Source organism: Ciconia boyciana, chromosome 3 (genome assembly GCF_034638445.1).
Source record: "Ciconia boyciana chromosome 3, ASM3463844v1, whole genome shotgun sequence".
Lineage (NCBI taxonomy): Eukaryota > Metazoa > Chordata > Aves > Ciconiiformes > Ciconiidae > Ciconia > Ciconia boyciana.
The window spans coordinates 108,288,532-108,306,027 of record NC_132936.1 but is presented as its reverse complement, the minus strand read 5'-3'; the positions used below and the strand labels follow the sequence as shown (position 1 = coordinate 108,306,027).

The 17,496-nt window shown below is 39.8% G+C and overlaps 1 protein-coding gene across 1 annotated transcript in view; it reads left to right on the top strand.

Moving 5' to 3' along the window:
- TP53BP2 (tumor protein p53 binding protein 2) overlaps positions 1-17,384 on the top strand; it is a 49,609-nt gene extending 32,225 nt beyond the window's left edge. The window contains exons 7-18 of the mRNA XM_072857012.1: positions 100-281; positions 666-830; positions 1,238-1,475; positions 3,223-3,351; positions 3,771-3,907; positions 4,705-5,194; positions 5,542-6,323; positions 8,224-8,361; positions 8,959-9,092; positions 10,136-10,302; positions 13,419-13,618; positions 16,407-17,384. Of these exons, the coding sequence (XP_072713113.1) occupies positions 100-281; positions 666-830; positions 1,238-1,475; positions 3,223-3,351; positions 3,771-3,907; positions 4,705-5,194; positions 5,542-6,323; positions 8,224-8,361; positions 8,959-9,092; positions 10,136-10,302; positions 13,419-13,618; positions 16,407-16,448 (2,804 nt within the window). The 3' untranslated portion in view covers positions 16,449-17,384. The remainder of the gene's footprint in view (positions 1-99; positions 282-665; positions 831-1,237; positions 1,476-3,222; positions 3,352-3,770; positions 3,908-4,704; positions 5,195-5,541; positions 6,324-8,223; positions 8,362-8,958; positions 9,093-10,135; positions 10,303-13,418; positions 13,619-16,406) is intronic.
- Positions 17,385-17,496: the final 112 nt, after the last annotated feature.

Sequence of the window (17,496 nt, the reverse complement as noted above, 5' to 3'; positions counted from 1 at the left end):
TGGCAGGGCGCTCGCCGTCCCCTTAACCGCCGCCTTGGAACCGCAGCCCACGCTCGTCTGTTTCTCAGGGCAGCTATTGTGCTCTCTCGTCCTCTCCAGTGGAGGAGATTGAACAGATGAACAGCCTGTTCCAGCAAAAGCAGCGCGAGCTGGTGCTGGCGGTGTCAAAGGTAGAGGAACTCACCAGGCAACTGGAGATGCTGAAGAATGGCCGAATTGATGGTTACCACGACAACCAGTCAGCTGTAGCCGAGCTTGACCGCCTGTACAAGGAGCTGCAGGTAATGGAAAGCCAGCTCGTGACCCACAACTTTAAGGGCTAAAAGTTGGTTGGGTTGTTTCTTACCTCCTTGGAAAGAAATCTTATTGCTCCTGTTCCTGATGCAGCCACGCAGCTCTCTGCATGCTGAGGATGGAGGGTTAGTCGTATTGGGTTCAAGGTAAACAGGGGAAGGAGCACGCAGCGTATATATCTTTCCTTTCTGCAAAATTTGGAGACTAACCAACGCTTTCTCCGGAGAAAATAATCTGAGTTTGCCAGCATGACTTGACTTTTTAGAAGGGTTTTCTCTTTGTAACTGTTTCCTGTCCGCCATCCTGAAAGTTAATTTGTTTTGATTTTTGTTGTTTTCCTCTCCTCCCCCCCGCTTTCTGAATTTATTCAGTTGAGGAACAAACTGAACCAGGAGCAGAATGCCAAGCTGCAGCAACAGAGGGAGTGTTTGAACAAGCGCAACTCGGAGGTGGCAGTCATGGATAAGCGTGTTAATGAGCTGCGAGAGCGCCTGTGGAAGAAAAAGGCAGCTCTGCAACAGAAAGAGAATGTACCAGTAAGTGTGGGATATTTAATAACAAAAAAATTAATTTCATTTGTGGCCCATACAGTCTGAAGTAAAAACTTGCTTGTGGGGAAGGCTATTCAGATGCTAGCCTTGTTGTTTTTATCTATACATGGTGGAAGTCTTGTATTATTAAAGTACTTTTCATGGTACATTGGTGTTAACCTACTTGCTCTTTATGGACAAGAACTCTTCTTATGCTGTCATGGATTTTTTTTGTTTGTTTTTGCTATTACTACCTCATGTTTATATCTCTTAAATCTTTTTTTAAAAAAGCATTTTTAATATTGGAGTATCATTTTCTACTTGTTTTATCCTTTTTGACTTCTTTTTCAAACTCTGCTGGATGGATACTGAAGCATAACATTCTTTAAATTTTCTTCTCCCCCCCCCCCAAGGTTTCTTCAGATGGGAATTTACCCCAGCCAGTGGCTTCTGCTCCAAGTCGAGTGGCAGCAGTAGGTCCTTATATCCAGTCCTCTACTATGCCACGTATTGCTTCCAGACCTGAACTTTTGGTGAAACCAGCATTTTCAGATGGGACACAAGCTTTGCAGGTACCTGATGGTCCACTAAAAACACAAACTCTGCCCAACATGAGAGCTGGGAGCAGTTCACAAGCTAAAGCTCCTGCAGGTAATAGCTTACAATTAATATTTCTTCTCCAGAAATGTTTTATTTTCTTATCTACCAGTTCTGTCCTTTTTTTTAAAGCAAAGTATTATTTGAGATGTCAGTCTTACTACTTGCAGTTTTCCTGCCCCAGTGAATATATTTAAAAGCACTGAGGTTATATGATTCAATATGTTATAAATTAAGTAATCCTTTTAGTGAGCAATTTGAGTTGTTTTACAGTGTAGAACGTAGGAGGATTTTTCTGTTTTCTGTAAACTAGTGATTGATTTATTTATTTAAAAATACTCCTAAAAACTATATAGTAGTATGTGTTAGAGTTTCTAGAGGCAGTTTTAGGACGTACATGGTAACAACCTGGCACCTGGACTTAAAATCCAGCAAAGCCAAGTTTTCCAGTCACACATTTTGGAAGTGACACCTGTAAAGGATTAACCAACATTATAAGAAATATTATAAAGGAGGCAGTTGATTGTAGCACAGAAATAGCAATAAACTTGCTGACATGTTGATGGTGTAGGAATATGGAGAGATGCAAGTCCAACACCTGACACAAGGCTTGGCCTCTCCTGCTTGGAGTGTTAATGGAGATTTGCCTGGCTTCTCTCTGTGCCTTTCTCCTATGAGATACAGTTCAGCTCTGTCAGAGAAGAAGTCTGGAGAAACTGGGGAGTTGCAAATATCCCTTCTGTGCTATCTTGGGAGGAGAAGACCCACTCTTCAGCTGGGAGATAAGAGAAACTCTGGTCTTCCCAAAAGGAAAAAAATGGAGGCTGAGCTTGTAGAATAGTTCTGTTTATTTTTTATCTCCCTCCCTCCATCTCATATTACTAAAGTAGCCATGACACAAAACCAGTCCAAGTGTCTCTTGCTGTACTGGAGAAAGGGGAACTGTTTAATTTTATCTGGTTTGCAGGTCCTAAAACTGTTGGAGTGGAATTTTAGCTCTAGTCCATGCAAAATTTGAATTTTTGCTATAGGAATGTGTGGTGGTGTGCTATTTGAACAAAAACATCACTCCTTATTTTTTTAGCATTTGGGCAAAACTACTGCTTTCCTAGAGAGATAGTATCCGATACTTTGTCAGAATGAAACTTTTCTCCTGCTGCTTATCACTGCTATTGGAATTTCATATCACTTATTGTACTAGATAATTTAGAATTTAGTAGAGAGAATTTGGTGAAATATTTAAACTAATAGCAAGTTGCAAGCATTTTCTTAGTTATTTTTGAAGCAGACTGGATGTCTTCTCCAGTGGATGTAAAGATCAGCTTTAATGTAGTGCCTTTATGCACACTGAACATACAGATGATTTTTCTACTGTTTTGGATATCACTGGCAGGATCTATTTATGCTTTAAAGCATCATGTTTTTCTTTGCACAATATATCTTTCTCATCCCTTCTTACTATCCTATCACTTTTAACTTACTGTAAATATCCAAGGAAAGTTTCTTACTAACTGGAAAGAAGGCAGTCTAGAGAAGTTTCTTGTCTGAATGCTGTAATTGCAGACATGCTAGGACAAATAGTTTTGCTCTGCTTTGATAGTTGTTTCTGAGCTTGGTTTTGCATTCTCTTTTTAAAACAAACAAATGAGCAAAAATCTAAAGTGATAAGATTTATAGGAGTTAACCTGTACATGATACTTGTACACTGTGTAAACCTGACTCTTCCAAAGAAACTACCTATAATAAATAAGTCAATAAAAACATTATTTTAGCTTAATCTGTTCCACTTGTTCTCTCCTAGGTTCTGTGGTCCCCAGTGCAAAACCTTCCTCGTCTGCCACTGACTGGAGCAGTTCAAATGCAGACAATCACATTAGTCAAGGATCAGCCTTGACTTCAGGAAAAGGAATTGTGACTAGTGAAGGACAAGGTATGTTCTTATGTGCTCGGCTGATCTTAAAATATGCAGAATCTAGTTAATGATATGTCTCTTCTAAATGCTTCAGTAAATATGTAGAATTCATTTGAGAACACACACACAAAAAAATCGAAGAATATTGCCATATAAGCTTTAGTATGGTGTTGCAGGGATTTTAAAACAAACAAACAAAAAATAACCCCCAAAAACTCATTTCAGGTGGTGAAGTAGATACTAATGCCTTCATACATGCTCCTGTTCAATTTGCAAGATACAGCATTTGGCAGGCCCTTGGATCCTTAGTGCAGGGGTAGGATGGATACAAAAAGCATCCCTTGCATACACTGTCTTGAATATTATACAGAAGAGGACTCTTATTCCTACAATTGCGTTGTCCCTTTTAAAAAGTCTTCCTCTCTCTCTAACAACAGCTGAAGGAGAAACTTTTTTACGAGACAAAGAGAAGAAAGTGCGTCCATTCTCAATGTTTGATTCTGTGGACCAGTCTGCTGGGCTGGGCACCCTGAGAAAGAATCAGAGCAGCGAAGATCTCCTGCGAGAAGCACAGGTATGCAGGAAACTTGAACTACTGCATTCCATCTGACAGGGATTACCACACAGCTTTTCAAATATTGCTGTCAGGAAGCTCTTTGAAAAGTATCTAGGTCTTCTTTTAAAAGACTACTTCTAAGGAAAAAAGTCCTTTAGGCTTTTAATGGCAGTTGGTAACTCAAAATTGTTCCCTACAGTCACTGTGGTGAAAATTGATGGCGTGTTTTGACTAAATACATAAAAATGGCTGTGTTACTTGTACTAGTGTGTATGTGTGTGTTTTTTTTTTTTCCCAAAGATTATATGCACAGAGGCATTTGCATGGGGTTTTCAAAATCATTGACACGCTTGTTTTGCTGTTTAATGCAGCAGTGTCCTCCAGATCTTTGATTGCAGGAAGACTTCCCACCTAAATCTTGGTGCAAGGGCACGATTTGATCAGGTAGGGGTGAAGTAACATATAAGAACTGGGGATGACAAGTGCTGCATTGGAAAACAAACTTCTTGCCTACAGATGCTACTAAGTGCCTCTGCTATCTCTAGAGAAATTACTGTGCCCTGCCATTGCTTGATGTTTTAAACATAGCTGCTACAGAAAGAATTAAAGAGAATGGGTTCAAAGTATAAACAACTATGATGATGAAATGTTTCAAGAAGTCTGTTCATGTTTCCAGTGGTGTTGTAAACAGTATTGCAGCAACAGTAGAAATGCTAGATACTGCGTCATTCTTTGAGGATCTTTGGTTCTTCACAGCAGAACTTCTAAAACATGTTTTGCTGTTTAATTTTAGTTAACTCTTTTTTGTCTTTCAGACAGCCAATAAAAATGTAACAAAGGTACCACCACCTGTTCCCACTAAACCAAAACAGATAAACTTGCCTTACTTTGGTCAAGCCAGTCATCTGCAACCTTCTGAGACTAAGCTGGATGGAAACCTGCAGAAGCTGCCTTTGGCTCTTGTAACTATGGGGAACAAACAAAAAACAGTGGCACAGCAGCCTTCCCATCCTTCTCAGCAGATACAGCAAAGAATTTCTGTACCTCCTGCAGGTCCTTCCTCTAGCCAGGACCAAATTCTTCCCTCCTCCAAACAGGAGAGTCCCCCAGCAGCAGCTGTGAGACCTTTTACCCCTCAGCCGTCCAAAGAGACCTCACTCCCACCATTTCGAAAGCCTCAAACTGTGGCTGCAAGTTCAATTTATAGCATGTACACTCAACAGCAGACTCCTGGGAAGAACTTCCAGCAGGCAGTGCAGAGTGCTTTGACAAGGGCACAGACCAGAGGACCGCACTTCCCAAGTGGTAAGCATATCTTCTGTCTTCATAAACTTCAGATAGATTTACTTTCCACCTGGTCTGTGGGTACAAAGCTGTTCCTCGGGGGAATTAAGCAGGTCAGTACAGCTGTAAGAATCTTAGGTGGATCTGGCACGTTGTATATCAGTGTTAACAAAAAGTGCAGAATATCTATCTTGCATTTGCAAGATAACTAATCATAGTAAACCTGGTTACCAGGTTAATTCTGTTTGGTTGATCATATTATTCTGCTTCTTTGCCTTAGGTAGGTGAATCAGGTTTCGTGTTCTTAGGTTTGTGGGTCAAATATTCACTCTTGTTTTTTCCACACCCCTCTCTGAACTATTCCGCAGTGTATGGCAAACCTGTGATGGCAGGAGCTGGCGTACAGAATCAGCTGCCGCAGACGGAGAATGTCTACTCGAACCTCCAAGGCAAACCAGGCAGTCCGGAGCCTGAGATGGAAACAACAGCCTCTGCTCATGAGAATCATGAAACAGAGCGAATACCCCGTCCCCTTAGCCCAACCAAACTGCTGCCTTTCTTATCCAATCCGTACCGCAACCAGAGTGATGCTGACTTGGAAGCACTACGGAAAAAGTTGTCTAATGCACCCAGACCACTGAAGAAACGTAGCTCCATTACTGAGCCAGAAGGACCTAACGGCCCCAATATTCAGAAGCTGTTGTATCAGAGGACCACTCTGGCTGCAATGGAGACTATCTCAGCTCCATCACATCCCTCCAAACAGACAGCATCAGCTGCCAGTCCTGAAAGCCCAGCAGAAATCCCAAATCCTTATCTAAGTGCAGAATCGGAAAAAGAAACAGCTGCTTCTATGCCAGAACCGGCTATTGCTGAGGAAGCAGAAAACACACCAGCAGATCACAGTGAAGCTGTTCTTCCCTCCGTAGCTTTGGACACTGTACCTGAGGGAGTATCAGATGGTGATGAACTCACGCAGCCGAAAATGGAAGAACCAAGCCTAGAAGCTTCACTGCCACTGGAGGTATACATGGAAGAATACCCTCCGTACCCACCACCTCCCTATCCATCAGGGGAACCAGAGAGTTTGGGAGAGGACTCATTGAATATGAGGCCTCCTGAAGTTACTGGACAGTTTTCCTTGCCTCCTGTAAGTATTAGTTAGCCTACAACTTGGGTGCCCTGTCAACAGGTCATCTCAAGCTCTGCCATAAATCCTGTGTGTTTTATTGTAGAGCTTAAGCAGATGTGGGAGAACAGTCACACAAATAGTCTAGAAGTCTCTCTGTGTGTATCTGTTCTATCTGTGTGATGCTCTTATTTCCAGAGTGAATGCCAGTAATGAAAAGTCTCTGTTGTCTCTAGAATTAATGACATGATGAAAAGTTTCAGATGAAATTTGGTACACAAATAGTAAAAACTCTTCTGGGCTGTAAAGAACATTCCTTATAGAAGTCTGCCTACTACATCCAAACTATAATTCCTTCGTAAGAGAAATTAAGTTCTTTTTTTTTTTGAGGCACAGATACAGATTTCACAAGCATTTCCCACTATTGCTGATGTGAGATGGAAACTAATTATCTTAATCCTTGATTGCATTTGTTTATCCGAAAGTTCCTTGCTTGAAAAACATGGAAAAACAGACTCCTTTAGTTTCTGCTTTAAAAAACTCGTTGGTACATGTCAGCTGCTTGCACTTCCTCTACTGAAATGTTTTCTGAATTTTTCTTTGGAACCTGATTTAACATCAGTCAGTTCTCAAGCTGCATCAAAATGGATTCCCTTTGGGCTAAGGGTAGGCAGCATTTTACCATCTTACTTGTTTTGGAAGTTTGTGTGTGTGCTATGGTGTTATCTCACTGTTGTAGAACAGAAATGCTTACTGCTTTCAATTCCTCAAAGAGTTTCTTTTAAAACCTATCATGAATAGAATTTTAATAACATGAAAGTGTGTTTTTTTTTTTTTTTTCCTCTATCACTTCAGTGTAGAGGAGTTAAAAAGCTTTAAATGCGCTTTTTAACCTTCTGATTTCTTCATGGAATAGTCATTGCGTGTTGTCATGCTTTTAAGACTCTGTCCTTGCTCCCTTTTACAAGGCAACTTGAGTGGTAGGATTTCCTAAATTGTGAGAACTCGTTTCTGGTTGGTTTTGTAATAATTCTGCGATGATGAGAAGAAACCGGCCTAACTTCTTGATTTAATATTTAAATACTTGGGTTGTGCTGACAGGCTCTTTCTTTAAAAAGCCTGTACTTTTTGATATTATGTATAAATCAACAGGCAAACGAGTATTTTCTGGGAATCTCTTCTTATATATCTTATCTTCACATGTTTGCTCTTGCAAAACATGAGTCACTTCTATTCATCTTTGCCTGGACATCTGTCAGAAATTTACATACCCTTATGAATAGTGTTTATTGCTGCTGCACAGCCAGCTGGGGAGAGCGCTGAGCTAATGCGTGCATATTCTCTAAAGAAAGAGTACAAACTCAGCTATAGAAATACTTGGTTTCCAGTATCACTGGGCGCATCTAAAGCATTTTCTACACTTGGTTCTATATTCTTTCCAAAACTGTTTTCCATAACTATTTCTGTTCCTATTGAACTCTGCTAAACTTAGGAAAATGTTAGGAACTTAACATCAGTGCTTAAAAAGCAGCATACGTCATGGAGTCTTTTAAGGTTCTTGGTTTGTGTAACAGCTTTGAGAGCTAATGCTGAAATGGTCTGCATAAAAAAAAAAAAAATTTGCATTTTTTCCCTGATGTTTAGGGATTTGGGAGTTTTATGATTTTGATGTGTTTGATCAAGGTGAATTCTGTATTTGAGTAGAATAGTGACCTTGTCTAGAGATGAAGGCAGAGCTCTTTCATAACATGTCTAACCTACTATATTCTTAATGTGTTGGGGAATTGGTAGAAAATAGTGTTTAATACGAAATTTAGGCAGCCTTAATTGGTCATTTCTGCTGTCATTCCCAAATAAGCAATTCTGTATTCTTGTTCTTCCCAGGAAAAAAATGCCCGTAACTTGTGTTGCCTTTTCACAGGGGAAGAGGACAAATTTGCGTAAAACCGGCTCTGAGAGAATTGGGCATGGAATGAGAGTGAAATTCAATCCCCTTGCGTTGCTTCTGGATTCATCTTTGGAAGGGGAGTTTGACCTCGTGCAGAGAATAATTTATGAGGTACAAATGTTAACTTGTACGAGAAGGAATAGCAATCCTGGTTCAGACTGGGGAGTCGCAGCTTTTCTGGACTGGGGAAGCTAAAATAATAGTGCACAACCTAGAACTGCCCTTGAGGAGATAAGTCCTAACAGGATGTGGCCACTTGGAGGCTGATTTTAAGTGTTAAATCCACACTGGGTATTTAGCATCAAGACTGTAAATTTGCAGGACAACTTTTTCCTCATTTCTTGTGTAGTGTTTCATCCCCTATCTGGCTTGTTAGCGGATAATTTGATAAGCAAAATCCACATGAATTTTTCTTAATTAAATAGGCAAATATCAGAACTTTGTTATAAATGCTTTTACTAAGTTATCAAGATACTATTTCTCTGAACCACTTTAGGTTCTCTCTATTAAAAGGAAGCTGCAAGCTTGTATTGAGTCTTCTTGCGAGATTGGTTACTGCTGTAGTTTTCTCCCTGTTGCTTGTGTCCTTCATAGAAATATGGCTCAAAATCATATTTCAGAATAAGACAACTAATTTTTATATGTGAAGAGATGTTTATTGTAGAGATTCTCACTGGAATGTGAATGGCTCCTTTTCTGGCTGAATAGGTTGAAGATCCTAGTATGCCCAACGATGAAGGGATTACTGCACTGCACAACGCTGTGTGTGCCGGACACACAGAAATTGTGAAGTTCCTGGTGCAATTTGGTGTGAATGTGAATGCTGCAGATAGTGATGGATGGTAAGGCTTTCTTTAAGTGGTACCTTACAGGTGCTCTCCACAAGAGAGCTGCAGCTTGCGGGCTGCTACAGGTCCCTCACAAGGTCCCTCCGTTTGCTCTTATAGAGCTGGCAATGACTTTTCCACAGTAGAGCAACTCTCTGTGGGGCATCAGGAGAATGAGCAGAGGAAAAAAATAGGCAAATTATACTAATATTCCTTATATGAAAAAAGTGTGTGTCTGAGGCCCAGTAGGGTGGATACAGTTGTCAGGAAATTGCTCTATTTCTTTGAGATATTGAAGACAGCTTATGCATAATGAGCCACTTGCTGAAATTCCCCATGTCCTCTCTGTGAGAGAGCCTATAGCTTACACATGCTCTGGGTAGTATCTAGCCCTGCAGACTCTCCTCAGTTCTTTGTCCAATACTTGGATAACTTAAAAACAAAACCGAGCAGAAAACCACAACCTACAAACTAGGCTTGTAACTGATAATGGGTTACAAATCCTTCTTACAGGTAGCTATTTACAAAAGGCTAGGGGCAGGGGGCAGCGATTTTGCTATTATTTCTGCCTATAACAAAAGTGTCTAAGGCCCAAGACTGAATAAAGATCCTTGTCCCTCAGCCTCAGTAGTTATCCCAATTACCTGCACTTGTCACCAAGTCAGGTCTTGAAGTAATTATCTAGATTGTAAGAGGCATGATGTCAGGAGGATTTCTGAGTGTGTTTTTAATATTGATTTGTTTTTTTTAATATTTTTTTTAATTTTTATTGCCTTAATAAATGTTCTAAAAATGTTAATGGATTATAAAAAGGTAGCATAACTAGAAATCCATATGAAAACCTAGCCTTAGGGCTCAAGCAGGTCTTGGTAACTCCCGTTGTCTGTGAAAAGCAATTGCTCTTGACATCCTGGCTTAAGTGCTTCTGGTGGGAAGCCTTCAGCAGTGCAGTACTGATTGCTGGAGGTCACGCACAAAAGTAGTTTGCCCCCAGGAGTCTGTAAGCACTGCTATGAGCAATAGAAGCAATGTGTCATCTTTTTCTTCTTGGCTTGCAGGACCCCATTACACTGTGCAGCATCTTGCAATAACGTGCAGGTGTGCAAGTTCCTGGTGGAGTCAGGTGCAGCTGTATTTGCGATGACCTACAGTGACATGCAGACAGCTGCAGACAAGTGTGAGGAAATGGAGGAAGGCTACACACAGTGCTCCCAGTTCTTATATGGTAAGTGATGACAACTGAGTTCTGGAGCGTGCTAAGGACTCACCTGGAACTTTTCAGTATGTTTTTGGATGAGGAGTGGCAAGTTGCGCACTTAGGTTGTGTGCCCGTGCCTCGGGTTCCTCTTAGAAAAGAGAGGTTTTAGCCAGCTTCTTGTCACAGAATGAAGTCTATCGAGATTAACTTCATAACATTGAACCTATAGAGGAGATCTGAGTAACGAAAGGTTTCCCTACATTAAAAGCCTTGAAATGAGTTAAGCGTGTGCATTGACAAATATGTTAGTGTGAGGTGACGATTGGGTGTATCTTACCACATAAGTATGTTTTTACATAAAAACAAAAGTCATATGGATATCTCAGTAGGCAGTTCATATCTGCTACCTAGTGTCTCCAAGGAATATTTCCTAATGTGTTCTTTAGAACCAAGAAAGGTATTGCCAAGTTTCTGCCTTAATGGAGGTTAATAAGCACTGAATTTGACTTTATCTTTCTGGCCTCTTTCTTCTTTTGCATCTAAAAAGAAATCCCATATAAAATTTAGATTTTATTCAAATAGTAAGACTACAGGGAAACTATGATTTAACGGAGAGAGTGAATTCCCCCTAGGGTGTGATGAGTATTAGTCAATGAGGTTTTAAGTTATTTTTCTGTATGTTTCGTATGTAGTTCTTGTCCCCTAGGCACCTACCAGCTGGAGTGTCATCTATCTGTAAGAGGTTAGAGTAATAGCAATGTAATGCAGTGTAAAAAGCTGTAATACAGCCTTTCTGGTTTTGTGGAACATGCGAGATCTGAGTTTCTATAAGCTGCTCAGCCAGCATATTTCAAAACAGTCTGTCCAGCTGTCCTCACTACGTTTGAAAACTGTATCTCTTGGTGCCAAATATATAGTTTTCCCTATGAAGGGAGGATGCCTATTTAACTAGCGTTGAAATCTGTGGGCTAAGCAAAATTTCATTTAGTTTTGTATCCAGACTCCAATAGTGGTTATCAACAGCAAATACCCAAGGAAGATTGTAGGACTAGATTAAAAATAACAATACTTGTCCAACATTTCTTACTGGTTTTAACTCTGATATGAGTTAAGAGATGGTAATCTTTGTGTTGAATAGGTCTTGAGAGATTTCTTTCAGGAACCTGTCTAATTCTTAAATTCAGGTAAACAGCCCACAAGACCCTGTGGGAAGGAGATCCATGGCTTTATTATATACAGCATGAAGAAACACATTCTTTTTGTTAGTGGCGTTTTTTGGACCTACCATCTGGTGATCTCATGTGATACGCTGTTTTTTGTTGGGTTTGGGATTTTTTTTTGGTGTTTGAGATACTTTTCAATGCGTCCTGAACAGAGTGTAAGGCTTCTTTAGCTTATTGCCAGCTTTTACCAAATTGAAACCACTGAAACTAAGGTGTCTCTTGACTGATCATTGGCTGTTCAGCTATCAAATTTCCGTATTGTTCCATTAGGAATTAATCCTGTTGCTAAGACTGTTTCTGGCTGCCTATAGTTAGAGTAGGAACTTAATTCACTGGCTAAATCTGTTTCTTGCTGTAAAAGAAGTTTGGGGATGTGTATCTGTCTGCTTCCAGAACAGATACGGCATTGAAACCTGGCCCTCTAAACTCGTCTGTAAGGTGAGAAACCTTGTTGTAATTAATTGATTCACCTAATTCATTTTTGTTGTAAAGGACACACAATATTAAGTATCCTCAACAAGTACACGTAGGTTTAAATAAAACTGCTAGTCCTTTAGCATTGATTAAATGACAAGTCTGATGCTGCTTAAGTATGCCATTTTTCACTTTCTAAGTTTTGATGCCTGTTCTGTCTCTAAGAGCATGTTTGTGCTGCTACCCTGGTGTGACTGTTAACACTTTTTTAGAAGACCAGATCCATTGTGTGAGTCTTCTCTTTTGTCTGCTTTGATGTTCAGTGCTGTCTTACCTTCCACATGGGTGCAGAGCACAGCTTTTGCCAAACCTTTAATTATACCAAATCCAAAGCAAGGGAAGAGTTTCTCTGAGCAGAACTAAGTGTACAGTGGAAGTAATTGAATTTTACATGATGAGCTGGTGTGCAGAAATAAAAAACAGAGCAGATGCCTTCTTTAGCAGACATAAGTAAGACTCCTGTACAATAGTTTGTAATAGGTAAGAGATGGAAAGGGAAATGACAAGTTTTGCAATACAATGTGCAGTGTACTCTTTGCTCCTGGCAATACCAAAACCAAACAAAAAACCCAGTAGGATTCAGTGTTTTAAAATGGAACAATTACCTAAGAGAAAGTTTGTATAACAGTTGATTAAGATACCTTTTCCGGTTTGCTGCTTAGAAGCTGAGGAATGTGTACAGACAGTATAGCATTTAATCTTTGGCTACAGCTGTAAAATGAGCAAGTTCTAGATAACATCTGCAAGGTGAATGCATGTACTCCAAAACACCTTGGTCCAGAAGCAATTTAACAGAATTGTGTTTCTGAAGTCAGTGTTTAAAAAAATAATTAAAATAGTGGCAGAAATTAAGAACTGCTGCAGTAAAAGTGTTTGAGTTAACCGAAAGCAGCTGGCAGGTAGCAGACAAATCTTTTGGGTACAGGTCTGAGATGCAACTTGTTTTAAAGTTCTGAAATAAAGTGACATGGGTGGCAGATGACAACTCAAGCAGCAAAATGACAACGGTGGTCAACATAAGCAGGTATTGCTATCTCCCTTTGACAGAAAGAGATTACTGATGAACTAAGAGTATAAACAAATGTTTCTTGCTCATCACTTAGGTGTAGGAAGTGTGAACAATAGCATGAAAATATAACCTTTTATCAATTAGTGCTCCTCTTCCCATTTACCTCATATTTTTTGAACATGTGTAAGGAAGGAACCTGTCTGCCATGTGGAAGGGCTACCTTCACCATGCCACCTGTTCCAGGACTGACTTTCAGTAGGCTGATGACAACAAGGTGCTATGTGTGACAGGAATTGAGGGGGTTTTTTTCCTGGATTCCTCTCCAGTAAGAGTGCAGCAGTCTTTCCAACTGTTGTCTTTTTTTCTTCCTCTGTCTCCCTCTCTCTCTCCCCCCCCCCCCTTTTGTATTGAACTGCTCTGTGTTTTTAATGTTGCAGGAGTCCAGGAGAAAATGGGGATAATGAACAAAGGAGTGATTTATGGACTCTGGGATTATGAGGCTCAGAATGACGATGAGCTCTCGATGAAAGAGGGAGACTGCATGACAATCCTGCGCCGGGAAGATGAAGATGAAATTGAGTGGTGGTGGGCACGGCTGAATGACAAGGAAGGCTATGTTCCCCGCAACCTGCTAGGGGTGAGTCCTTAATATTTCCAGAGTCAAAAAGACCCATCCCACTATGTGGAGTATATACAGCATTATTCTCATGCATCTAAGTTAGGTGCAATTTCAAAAGTCAAGAGGAAGGAGTTGATGTTCTCCATTTATTCATTTGGGGAGTTTGAATACCTTGGCAGAGTGGGTTAACACCCTCTGTTTAGGTACCTAACACAGATCATATTGATGGATGCATAAAAGAACAACATGTATTGCCACGCTGCTATACATAGCAGGTTCTAATACTAACCTTGCCTCACCATCTTAGGGAAAAAACCCTTTTATCTGAACATGACATGTGCATAAGGTTTTTTTGAGCACGTGAACAGAACTGGGTTTCCCCTCTTTCAGAAAGTGATATACTGGCACAAAGGGCCCTATGAACTGAAACTTGTATGAAGAATGAGTCACAAGTCCTTCCCTGTCCAGGTGTACACAGTGCACCTTGTGATCTGAGACGGTTTCACAGAGAGTTTTAAGACACACACTGCAAAATTCTATGGTTATCTCTTTTCCTAGTGTTGAAAAAGAGATCCCATTGCCAAATAAAGGCAGATCTTTGTTTTCTCCTATGCTCTTTAAGTAATATTTAACCATATGTCAAAGGCCTTAAATGAATGGCCTCTCCTTTCCTCATCACCTTCTGTGCTACCTCTTTTATTAAAAACAACTGTGTACAAATAATAGATACTTTTAATTATGCCCCCATGCTTCTCATGGCTGAGCTGTTAGAAAACTGTAGCAGATGGACACATGTATAAAAATTCCATTAAGCTTTTTTCTACATACCCAGTTGCCCTGCTGCTGGAGATAAGAGGTTCTGCCAATGCTGAAGATTAACTGCTGTGAATTTTAGCTGATTGATGTATGATGCTTGAAAGAGGCTGAACCTCCTTGCTCATGCAGATAATCCTTACTCTTAAACTGGTTAGATTTTGCAGAGTGACTATATCTAATGCAAAATCAGTTTTAATTTCTGTATCGCTTTCAGGTCAGGCCTACCCACAATGTACTGTAAAATTCTCCCTAACATAGTACTTCTGCTCAGTTTTTTCCTCTCCAAATGTAAGTGTTTCTAAATTGAAAGCAGCTATCAGCCTTGCACAATAAGGTTAGAAAGGTCAGAAATGTCAGCTTTACTTTTTCCTGCCCCAGGGTGAATTGTGCATGTGCTGCTACTTCATAAGCTTGCGCACTCAGCTTGAGCACAGGTGTGTAAGAACACAAGGAGCATCTGTGCTTCTGTAATAAAAAGCACAAGGCAACACAGCTTAGACTGGGGATCACAACTCATCTTTCTAAGCACAACACAATCCAAACAGAACCTTTGGGGAAAACTACCCAAGCCCAGTACTAACTGTTACACTTCTGTGTCTGTTCAGTCATGCTAGTATTGCTACCGAAGTATTCTGTGGTTATTCTCGAAAGCAATTACTGGATGCTTAATATAGCAGCTGAAATCTAGGCTAAGATGTTCAGCACAGAGGAAAATGTTTGGTAGTTTCATATATTCTTATATTAAGTTGTATTTTTATCACAGCTGCTTTATCCTTTTGCAGTTAGGTGCACTGAATAAAAACAAGGATGAAATTATCTGCATCAGTACTCTACCCTTTTTAGTGACTCTCTAGCTCCCTAAGCTGTGTGAGAGCTCTAAAACTGAATGCAAGTAAGATAATACTGTCAAAATACTGACTTCTCTATCAAATTAAATCTTTTGAATGCTATCAGGTGTTATGGTACTGTAACTGACTGACTGAATCTTTGCTAGTGGTGAAATAGCAGGCAGAGACAAACCTTGTGGCTAAAGTTGTTGGTCTTCTCTTAATCATTAGCTGACTATGAAAAAGAACAAAGCCAGAGTCTGGTTGAGGAGAGAAGAGGGCATCTTTAAGGAGAACTGTAGCTGGAAAAACCCAGGATGTAATGTAGACATGCATTGCCATTTAAAGCATGGAGGATTAATCTCTCCTAATTGTATGAAGTATATCCTTCTATTTTTATATGCCAGTAGCCCTGCTTTGCAGAACAGTACTTGTTCTCAAAGCCCATTGCAGGTGGGAGCCAAGAGCTTCCCAAGCATCTTGGCACTGCTGCATGCTGTGTTGAGCTGTGTCTGATCAATCGTCACCCTGCAGCTGAGGCTGAGGCAGTCTCTGTACCTCTGTGTGCGTAGCCAGAATGTATGAATAGCACAGAGCTCAAGGGTTACAGGTTGGCAGCTACTGATTTACTGCTGGGTGGTTAAGTGAATTTAACTGGCCACCCACTATCCACTAACTAAAGCGCAGCTCCTACAGTTCCATGGTCCTTATGCAGCCAGATGTTTCCAGCTTGCCTGAAGCTATAGATACGTAAAGGCTGATAGGCATTGAGAGAGAGAGAAAGCAAAACAGACTTTAATACCTCTCTATTCCCATTTATAAAACAGGGAACAATCCTATAGTTCACTGAACACAAAAGTCTCTTGACTTACAAAGCCACATGCTTTTCCTAGCCCACCCATCTAGGCAGAGCTGAAGGTACTGAATTATGTGCTGGTCAATGCCTTCCTTTTTGTACTGACATGGTTAGTATTTTTTAAGCTTGCCTAAGAATGCTAAATTTATATTTTGTTAGTGCTGAGTGTTTTTTATAACCATGCTTTTGCTACTAGAGATTAGAATTGTAGCACCAAAAAGGGCTTTTATTTCCTTTTTTTTTCTTTTTTAAAAAGTAACCTTTTAAAGCACTAAAATTTTAAATCTCATTTCTATTTTACCCTCAGCTGTATCCAAGGATTAAACCTAGACAAAGAAGCTTGGCATGAAATAGTACAGAAGCCAGATTCTTGAAGTACTAATCATGGATGACTTACAAAAAAAATTAATTTTGTGTTGGTTCCAATATCATGAGACTTATTTCAATGACAATGTAATTTGAAAGCTATGAAGAATGTGCTTTGAAAACAAATGAAGGATTGATGCATTAGCAAATGGATGAGGGCATTCTACAAGATGAAATAATGCTTCCAAGCAAATGAAATTCTGCTGCCTTTGGTCTAAGCAAGCCATTATGTTCAAGTACCCACTCTGATTTCTTCAAACATGGCAGAAAAGAATTTCACATTTTTCTGCATTAAATACAAGGACCTTTTCAATTTACCATTGAAGGAATCATCATGAAACAGACAACTGGGCTTTGTCCAAATATATCCCGAGGCTTTTTCCAGATGGGAGAAATTAAAATAAAGTACGTGCACAGCACCCAAATGCTTATTGCTGGAAGCACAACGTTTGTTAAAGAAGCTAAACTGAAGTGCATCTGAACAGTGACAACCCTGTGACCAATCCATTAAGCAATAACTCTTAAAAATACTGTAGTATCTTAGGAATTCCATGTATTCAAAATATTATGTGCTGTAACAGACAATGTAGTTTTAGATTCCTCTTTTTACAAAGAGCCTCATGTATTTATTGTATTTTGTACTTTGAAAACTAAGTGTAGAAACTTGATGTAGTCCTTGACAACTTACTTGTTTTTACTTGACTGTGATACCATTAAACTTTTGTTTCGTCTTAAGCTTTAACTCTAGGTATTTTAGTGTCAAGTTTTTATTAGACCATCTGAAAATGTCAACAGTAAGACACACTGCTGTTCTACATTACACTAACATTCAACTACTTTCTGTATTAAATTGAACCCCCTTCCTCCCCCCTTCATTAAGACAGTCTTTCTGCATTTAAAATTAAGCCAAATCTGTTAGTAGCATATAACTTCTGTTAACCTTAAAAGCTAAAGGACATACTTAAGAAAAAAAACTTGGTACAAGTATTTTCCAAATAAAGCCCTTCCCATGGAACTATCCTTTATATCTG